Source organism: Orbicella faveolata, unplaced genomic scaffold (genome assembly GCF_042242905.1).
Source record: "Orbicella faveolata isolate gen_17 unplaced genomic scaffold, um_ofav_v1 contig_1, whole genome shotgun sequence".
Taxonomy (NCBI): Eukaryota; Metazoa; Cnidaria; class Anthozoa; order Scleractinia; family Merulinidae; genus Orbicella; species Orbicella faveolata.
In genome coordinates this window covers 2837501-2847741 of record NW_028301536.1, presented here as the reverse complement: position 1 = coordinate 2847741, position 10241 = coordinate 2837501, and the positions used below count along the sequence as shown (strand labels likewise).

Genomic DNA, 10241 nt, shown 5'->3' with positions numbered 1-10241 from the left:
CAGAGTCACGAGACTTTAAATTTCCCAGAATTCTACATTCGCGCCAAAATCTTACACGTGAAAATTATGAAACATGGCGTACTTGTTTGCAGCGAAAGTCTGAGCGAAGTATTTTTAGAACGTTGAAAATGGGCCTTACGAAGAGCGAAGCTTTCGCTATCTTAGAGCTTCCGTTTGGTTTGTATTTTCTTTTCTTCACCATCTGTTCAAATGTACCAAATTTGTTTTTATCTTGAAGCAAACACTTGTTGAAATGCAAGTTATATTTCGCGATCAACAGCTCTCCAGGAAGCTAAAATATTTGTAATCAAGAATAATCTGCAATCTTGTGTTTTAAACTGACACTTAGTGCCAACACTCCTAATACCTTAGGGCTTTTGTTAAAAGTGTGTTGTGTTCAATTCGATTCTGGACCCGTGTTCATTCGATCTTCTTGCAATTGCGTGACGTAAATTAGAACTATTGTTTTTGTCAGTTCAGTAAGAATATAAACTAAAAACATGTTCTTTAAAGCCAATTTACTCAATGTCGCAAAAATTTTGTCCGCTTAATTTCGGTGTTTGATAATTTTAGTCTATGTTTTGGTGAATCTCCGAGTAGAGTAGCAGACAATTGTTATTCTTAAACGGGAAGTATGGGAATGTTGTCAATATTGCTTCACACTGATAGTATTACGCGTTTGATTGTTTGTTATAAGCCTTAACCGCAACATGTTTACTTATCAAACTCTCATATCAACTAAGGAAATGACAACAGGAGGAAAATGTCAAAGTACAGTACTTAATGTGTTTTAAATCTTGCTTGTACAAATCTTGTTTTTGTTTTGTTTTGTTTTGGTAGCTTAACTTTTTATCAATCATGATCAATGATCATGATCAATTTTAATCAATCATATCTTCATAAACTTTTTTATATTAATTACAACTACTTTCTTTTGGCTCAACAGTAAGCTTATTTATGTTATCTCTAATCCATGTTTAAGCACCCGTCCAGTGTGGCTGGAACATCAAGGCTGGTTTTCATATAAACGTTATGATTGCAACAATGACTATGATTGTTGTGATCACTCTAGAAAATGTTGAGTGATCCTCACGGCCACCAGTTTCCATATGGTTGCCATGATCGCTACAGAATAAGAGAATGCCCAAAAGGACTTGGATCTAATTACAATGCACTGCTCATTCTGATGTGTGTTTCATCGCAACTACATGTATGGATACATTCTCTGGAAAGTGCTTTCTGTAGATCTCAATAATTGATGTGATCTTCACAATCGATGCAAAGTTGTTTGTGATTGTAACAATCACCCAACCTTTTTTGAGCAATTGTAGCACTTTATCGCAGTTATCATGGCGATCAAAGGGAAAGGAGCCTTCAATGTGACCAAGTTTCAGTGGCTTATTAACTGGGTTTCACTTTATCATGTGAGCGGCAGATGTTTAATACTTGGGACTCTTGGCTGAGCGATACAGGATTGAATACCTACACGTACACTGTAGGGTAACTTCTTATACATGAACCATTTCTATGTTTTCAGGAGCCAGTCATGAAGAAATTAGATCTAGTTACAAACGTCTTGCACTGAGATGGCACCCTGATAAGCACAATAACAGCCAAGAAGCTACCAAGGTAAATTGTCGGGAACTTTGCATAACAGGTAACAGATCAGATACATGTGCAGCGTACCTCTCTATCCACTCTTGCAGTATTCTCTGCAGGAGTGAGGTGTGAAATTTGACGAAAAGCTGCTTAGATCCACATAGAGAGATATCCTGCATGCAAGTGATAACCAATCTAAATCTACCAGCAATAAATAAAAATTACTGTATGGGGCTGTATTGTTCGAAAGTGGGTTAATGCTAAGACAGGATTAAATTTAACATCAGTATTAATTTTTCCCTTACAGAAACGTTTTTCACTGCTTATGTTATGTGCAATTATTGAAACTTAAAATTGAAGGACAGACAATAATTATTTTTATGGATAGAAACCCTCACTCACCAATTACAAAAATAATTCAAAATTCTTGCTAGTCCTGAGTTATCTTAATCGCACTTTGAACATGCCATCCCAAAGCAACATATGTTTCATCTGTAACAGAATTTTCAAGTCAATCAAATCTCAGATGTACATGTACACTGTTGTGTACATGTACGCTGTACTGTATATCTATTTGAGCATGCAGTTGTGTTTTATGGAACTAGGAATTTTATTGATGCAAGATTACAGTTTTTGGTTTAAAATTGAAACAAATTGTGTGTACAATGTCTTAATTGGATTAAAGTGCATTCTAACAAACCTTTATTTTCTGTTGTAGAAATTCCAAGAAGTGTCTTCCGCATACAAGCGGTTAACAAGTGAAGACTCTGACGATGAAATCAACTTATCCCCTGTATGTTTATGAACACTATTTTTGCATGTCTGTACATTAAATTATATTTTACAATCTTACATGGTCTGCTTTCAGTATTTTGTGCATAGCGACTATCTTTCGACATGCCATGAGTTGACATGCTATTTAACCAAGCCTATGTCAAAAATATAAGCACAACGGACTTCTTTATGGTCAAACTCAACTTTCACAAAGGAGTATCAAGAAGTCATTCTGTGAGAGATAAATTGGCTGTTTTGAATGTTTACATCTTTTGAATGTTATCTGAGTGGTAGTGTCCCAATTCTACCGGAAGTCACTATTGAGAGCAGATCGCCTACACTAAAATCATTTGAATTTTCTGATAAATCAGGAACCATGCAAAGTCCACAATCTTCTTCATGCATATGAGGTCAGTAATTATCACTCATTTGTCATTTGTTCCACTGATAACTGGAAAAATTGCCAGTTTCACAGTTAAACAGTCTTTCAGCTATTTACATAGCATGTCAAAAAATGGCATGTCAAAAGATGGTTGAAGGATGTCACCTCTGCATGTAACACTGGAAGCAGGTGTAATAATTGATCTCTTTATGTTTTATCATGTATTAGCCTCTTTCAGAAATCCTGTAATTCCTAGAATTTATGTTTGATGATCAATGGCCATTCACAGGGTTTTCATTTCTTCTGAACTTGCAGGCAGATATGTTTGACCTATTTGCTCACATTTTCTTCCACCGAAATGGTAAGTAAATTTTAAATTGACAGCTCTGATCAATTACAGCAACAATCCCCAAACTGAAAGTGAAGAATGATCATCGCAGTAAATTTTCCAATTTAAGCAACTGGAAAGAAGAAGCCTGAAAAAAATCAGGGCTTCAACGGGATTCGAACCCGTGACCTCCACGATACCGGTGCGATGCTCTACCAACTGAGCTATGAAGCCACACATTGGGAGCGAGGCCACTTAATTGAGTTCATATCTTCCCGTGAGGAGTGAAATGATGTGAAGTTTATATGAAATAATTCATATATGAACTGCGGCAGTAGATGAAAGTGAAGAATGATCATCGCAATAAATTTTCCAATTTAAGCAATTGGAAAGAAGAAGAAGCCTGAAAAAAAAAATCAGGGCTTCAATGGGATTCGAACCCATGACCTCCTTGATACCGGTACGATGCTCTACCAACTGAGCTATGAAGCCACACATTGGGAGCAAGGCCACTTAATTGAGTTCATATCTTCCCTTGAGGAGTGAAATGATGTGAAGTTTATATGAAATAATAATTTCATATATGAACTGCGGTAGTTGCCTAAATTGGAGAATTTATTGCAATGCTCATTCTTCACTTTCATCTACTACCGCAGTTCATATATGAATTATTTCATATAAACTTCACATCATTTCACTCCTCACGGGAAGATATGAACTCAATTAAGTAGCCTCGCTCCCAATGTGTGGCTTCATAGCTCAGTTGGTAGAGCATCGCACTGGTATCGCGGAGGTCACGGGTTCGAATCCCGTTGAAGCCCTGATTTTTTTCCAGGCTTCTTCTTTCCAATTGCATAAATTGGAAAATTTACTGCAATGATCATTCTTCACTTTCGTCTACTACTGCAGTTCATAGTGAATTATTTCATATAAACTTCACAATCTCCAAACTGTTGGGCCCACCACTTGATATTATAGTGCCTGATTAATTTTGACAACTGTGTAACATCTTTTTGAAAAATAGATGGCTTTCATTTAAATTCATGTACTAAGCAAATCAACTTGCAATAACTGTGGAAACAGAGACTCTCACTTCAGAACAGCTGATTATGGAGCTTGACAACTCAACCTCTGATATAGTCTGTACTGTAATCATATGACAACTGTGAACTAACCATAAGTAATCACAGTTGTCTTATCACAACAAACTGCTTTTCCAGTTATTCTATTGAACAGTGCATTGAGCCTGACAAGTGTTGCACACTTTGTCTGCCATGTCTCTGTATTTAGCATTTTGTGATTGTTCTTTTAGGAATGTTTGGTTGCTGCCCTGGAATGTATGACTCAGACAACAGTTACAATAGCGATGATGATGACGATGATGATGATGACGATGAAGTCGATGACGAAATTCTTCAAAGTATAGCACGCAGTTTTAGGAAAAAATATGAGAGGAAACCTACAGAAAAAGGTGCCATAGCTGACATATTTCCACTTTCTATATTTGTGTTGGAAGGCAGATCTGTTTATGAACTTATCCAATAACAGTGATTTTTATTATCATCATTATTATTGTCAAGTGGTTACACCTTGTACAGCCTTAACTTTCTTTCAGTTATGTGATCTTTGCTTGAGTGTATTGTTAATGTAAATTATTTGTCTTCAGTTGGCCGACCAGCACATAACTTATCAGAGGCGGTGAGTTAATTATGGCAGTCACTGTTTCTTTGCTTTGACTTTGCTTTCTTATTGATCAGTTAAAGTTTGATGCTTCTTCCCAAACCTGGCCAAAATCAATACCCTGTTTCAGACCTGTCTCATATTAGCAATTATAGTAATAATTGGACCTGGTGGAGTGCAATTAAGGGAGTAATTGTCCAAGTAATTTCAGATTCAGACAAGCACGAAGTACGAGGCTGATTTGAAGTTACAAGCACAATTACTCCCTGAAATGTGTAACACAAGGTCCAATTACTAATTAATTGGATCTATAACAAAGTTCAGAATTGAAAATGTCTTTTGAGAACTTCTTTTGAGCGAAAACGTCTGTTACGCTTCTCATAAGGTTTAAAAACTGTAGGAAACATCGTGAAGGAAGCCATTAAAGCGCACATAATTGACATGCGAATCACGTGGGTATCCAATTACAGGTATCCAATTTAAAAAAAATTCAAAGTGGATACCTGTAATTAGACACCCATGTGATTGCGTGCCAATTACGTGACCAATAGGCACACAGAGAACCAATCACGATCAAGAATTTTGTTATAGATACAATTCGCTACCTACATGTAGTTCAGACCAATGTTAAAGGCATTGTGAAGGGCTTTAGTTGGTGGTCTTAATGATAATGACAAAAAAGTAACCTGTTCTAAAAAAAAATACAAATTCAACACAAGAGTGCAAAAACCATAGTACCCTACTTGAGACCAAAAGGACCAAAATCGATACCAAATTCATGACCAAACGGGCTAAAAAACCATTATGATACCCCTTGGGGCTACACATAGCTACTGTATATAGCCTATATAAGGGAGTGTACCTCATCCCCCAATACATCAATTAGAAAATGAAGTTACGTAATATCTACCTCCTTTCAGATGCTTTTAAAACTGCTCTTATTTAGTGTACAGTCATGTAAATTTGGAGTGAGGGTAGAGGTCTTCACTTTTTCTTTTAATTAGTTGTTACAGTATATGAAACATTGCCCCTCTTGAACAGGCATGCATCAATTCTCTTTTTATTAATATGTGTCGTCAATGGCCACCTATTGTCCTTTATAATCTGCAGGAAGCTATGAAAAATGCTAAAGAACTTATAGAGGAAGAAGAAAGAGATCGGAAAAAAGCAGAAAAGAGGAGAGCAAAAAAGAAGGTGTGATTTTCACTTGACACTTTACTACCCAGGAATTATTGGTATCCACACGGCAGATCTGTATTCCTTTTAATCTTTTTGTCAGTGTAAAACAAAACTAGAAGAAATGATTAGTAAGAATTATGTATGATTGAATAATTCTATCAATATACTATCAGTGCACTGCCAAACAGAACAATGACGAGAATAAAGAAAATCATCAACTGTGGGATTCATTTTTGATGTGCCACTAAATTCTCAGCACTAGTCACACTATAACATCATAAGAAATGTGTTTCAATCAGGAGAATTGACAGGCAAAGTACCAGAAAAACCAAATTTGTTCCTTGTTGCTTCATTCTTTGGTCTCTGTAGTCAAATACCAGCTGGAGTGCAACATGTACATCATGGAGTTGACTAGCAGTTGATTATCTCTGAGCATGTCATCTGGTTTATATACCTGTAAACCACTGTAAAGGCAGATGAAATGGTTGTAGGCATGGCCATACAGAAGCACATTATTTTTTAGACTTCTGACTAGTAGACTTCTTTCCTGAGCAGCCATTATACCATACATGTAGTCCTGGTCAAGGTCATGCATACACACACTGGATTTTTAACCTGTAATCAAAAGTAAGGTCTCGTACAGTGTATGCGTGTAAATTGTACAATTGTGAGTAGAAGGTCACTGTGGTCTCTTATTACATGGCTATTTCAGTGAGTATGCAAAATGAACCAAATCCTGTGCTGTGAATGGCTACCCAAGCAGGCAAGGTGGCACTATCTTGCCCACTGAGGATTACCCGCTGTGTCCTGCAAATAATGATCAATTTTTTAGTTTTGGTTGTCCCATATTAATAATAAATCTGTTATTGACTAAGCTTGATCAGTTAGGATGGCTAGATATTAGCCTCTTACCTTTTTTGCATCTTTATTGACCTTGATTTTGTCTTTGTTCCATAAACATGCAAAAAAACAGAATGATATGTAATGTAAGATGATCTCATTCTTGGTCAATAACCCATATTCAGTGTGTGTATATGAGAGTTTTGACTGACAATTGATACATCCCTTTTGTGACAGAGAAACAAAGAACGAAAGAGAGAAAAAGAACGGGAGAAGAAAGGAAAAGATGAAAAAGAAAATATACAGGTACACAGTCAATTCTTTTGTACACAACCACTTGTACATATTGTATGTGCCCATTTAATATGTAAGAGATGTTCTTTGCATAAAAATAAAAATTAATGTGTATGTCTGTTTCTTCCTTTCAGCAAAAGAATAATAATAAAAAAGAAAATATTCCTGCTAGTAGTAAAGTGCCAGTAAAAGATGTGGATAAAAAACGAAATACAACAAGTAAAACTGTAAATAACAATACAAAACTATCAAATGGTCTTAAAGAACAGTTTTTGAATAACAACACAAATTTACAACAGTCAGGAAAAACAGAACAAAGTTCATCTAAAAGGTAAGCTGAGTGCATCAACTTTAAACCATTGCTTGTGATCAATGTTTAGTTCACATGTTCACATGTTCGTGTCTTACTGTGACATAACCAGTATCGTAATTTGTACATCAAATTTTGTGGGCATGATACATGTAGCTGTATAATACAGGCCTCCAGAAAAGTTGCTTTCAAATTCTTAGGACATGTGCTCTTTGATTTTCCTGTTTGGCTTGTATTCTCTTACCCAATGGGTTAGGACCCAGGCAAGTAGAATTATATTGTATCAATTGAACTACGTCAAAAGAAGTAAACTAATATTAAGCAAACATGTAACTGTAACTACTCGGGGCAAGCAAAGTTTGAGAGTTGCTTATAACAAAGAACAAGCTGAAATTCAAGCCCTCAAATACTACCATTAATGAATTTTTTTGTCCAGTTATACTGTCTAACAGTGGTTTTTTAAAAGTACAGTCTGCTGATAAAAGAATATTTAACGCTCACAGTTTACATGTACATTGTATGTTCTTAAAATGACAGCATTATTGAAATCTTCTGGCCTTTACTGCAACATACTGCTGTCCATAATTTCAAGTAAATGTATTTTGCCATGATTATGCTTTGGCAGATGGTGTAGTACAAGGGAAGATATCAATGTTATAGGAATTTCCACTTGTATATTACATCATTCGGCCAAAATTTAATACTTTTGTGCAGGCACAGTCTGGCTGAAATTATACAAACACAATCAGAGATATCACGTGTTTTTGAACTTACCACTACCACTAAACTATAGTTGGGTTTAACTATTAATTGCACAATTTTTACGCAGGCGTGAAGATGAGGATTTGTCAGGTGGAGAGGTTAGACAATGCAAAATGCTGTGTACTTGACATATTGCAAAGTTTAGATGTACAAATCTTCAGGATTGGTTATCTGGCCAAAGACTGTTTGCTGATAGAGCATCATCTGGTGCATAAAATTCATCCCCTTAAAAGGAAGTAATTTGAATGTCTTTTTTGCTAAAAATTAACCCACATGTACAGTGAACAGTGTTCATGTAAGGCGTTGACTGCTGTCCTTTACCCTGTCTACGTTAACAATGGAACTAATAAAGCTTGTTTTCCAAATTGGTCACACCCCAGAAACTTAGTTTTGTTGTACATGTGCCATCATGAAACATGGTCCTGCACTACCCTTAAGGAATGCACCCCAAAAATATCCAATTATATAATTATACTTGAAACTTGCCTGGGTGAATGGGCAAGTGCTAATTTCTATTACCATTTAAAGTTTTTTTTTCTTCCCCAGGAGCCCACATGGGATACATCCAGCGCTTTCTTTGCAAGAGCTGCTGGTCGTAATCCAGCGTCAGCTCCAACCACCAGCTCTACGACAGTTAAAAATAATACGCCTGTTACTACCAGTCAGAGTTCACAGTCTAATGTAAAAAACAGCTCCAGTCAACAGGCATCGACAGAACAGATAGATCCTGTAATACTACGTAGCAGACAAGTAGCAGGTTGGTACCTATGAGGCTCTTACGATCGTTGTGACTGAATAAAATTTGTTATTAAAAGTAGAGTTAAATGAGCAAAATTGCAAGTTTCCTAAAGTCCTCCCTGGCCAAGTAGAGTTGTAATGTAACAATTGTTTTATCCAAGATTTCCTGTTACATTTATTGCCAGACCAATCTTGGACTGCCATCGAAACAATCCGCATTCAGAAGGTGGATCATTCAGATTGGAAACCAAAGCTGGTTTTAGATTCTCATTTGTTCCAGGTTATATCATGAACTTTCAAACAATCTGCATCAATTAAATCCGAAACTGGATTTGTTTAAAGGAATGCTTCATGTAGTTAGTTTCCTTCCTGTGTTTTCTTATGCTTGTGTAACTTGCATACACTTTGAGCACAATAAAATTCAGACACATGGCTTTTATGGGAGTTTGTCTGCATGTTAAGTTACATGTATACCTTGGAGTTATTGTGTGAATTCAATTGACTACCCATTACATACATGTATCTGTTGGCTAGTTTGCTCTTCCCTCGCAAGTTCACTCTCTTCACCTACATGTAGGAAATAATTACTGAGACTTTATTTATAGAAAGGGAAATTATTACCCGCAGAAACAACTGACAAAGTCCTGTGAGGATAATAAACAAAAATTTGAAGTTTCCAGGACAACATTACAAGCATTATGTAATTTTTTTCATGATTACAGAATGACTACTTGAAATTTCTGAAATTGAAAGCTCTGTCAAATTATTGTCTCATTCACAGTAAAAGGAAATGAGATGGCCAACCTTGGTAACTATCAGGCCGCTGTTGACTTGTTCACTCAAGCTATCAAGCTGGATGCAAAAGACTTCAGGTTTGTTTGTTACTCTTGTAGTCTCTCTCCAATATTGCAAGCCCTACATGTACAAGCACAAATATCCAGGGAAGGGGCCCGGGGGATGGAAACCTACTGGTGATAGATAGTAGCATCTGGAAAAGTGACTTTCAGAATATTGCATGAAGCAATCTTGTTATATGGAGTGAGTGGGCGAGATGAACCAAACCCTTCTCTGTGATTGGCTACCAGAGCAGGCAAGATGGCGCAATCTAGCCCACTCAGGGCTATCCGCTGTGTCCCGCAAGAGACATTTCCTCCAAAGCTACATAATACATGTAAATCCTTTATTGACCAAGCTTATGTGGTCAAGATGCAAGTTTACGGACCTGGACTCCATGTCAGTCCATAAACATGACCAATATCTGCCCATCTTGACCTCATGCTTGATCAATAACTAAGACTCATTAGGGTGAGGTGGCAATTTCTTCCCTGAATGTCATATGGCAAGTAAGAAATAAA

The 10241-nt window shown here is 36.6% G+C and overlaps 1 protein-coding gene and 1 non-coding gene across 2 annotated transcripts in view; both read left to right on the top strand.

The window, feature by feature from the left end:
• Positions 1–42: 42 nt before the first annotated feature.
• LOC110052467 (uncharacterized) overlaps positions 43–10241 on the top strand; it is a 17935-nt gene continuing 7736 nt past the window's right edge. Inside the window, exons 1-12 of the mRNA XM_089284889.1 lie at positions 43–177; positions 1538–1629; positions 2318–2392; positions 3071–3116; positions 4396–4554; positions 4750–4781; positions 5874–5957; positions 7020–7088; positions 7211–7407; positions 8216–8246; positions 8695–8905; positions 9668–9758. Of these exons, the coding sequence (XP_089141015.1) occupies positions 129–177; positions 1538–1629; positions 2318–2392; positions 3071–3116; positions 4396–4554; positions 4750–4781; positions 5874–5957; positions 7020–7088; positions 7211–7407; positions 8216–8246; positions 8695–8905; positions 9668–9758 (1136 nt within the window). The 5' untranslated portion in view covers positions 43–128. The remainder of the gene's footprint in view (positions 178–1537; positions 1630–2317; positions 2393–3070; positions 3117–4395; positions 4555–4749; positions 4782–5873; positions 5958–7019; positions 7089–7210; positions 7408–8215; positions 8247–8694; positions 8906–9667; positions 9759–10241) is intronic.
• Positions 3832–3904, top strand: Trnat-ggu (transfer RNA threonine (anticodon GGU)). Its single transcript has one exon. It is a non-coding gene; the product is annotated as a tRNA-Thr (tRNA).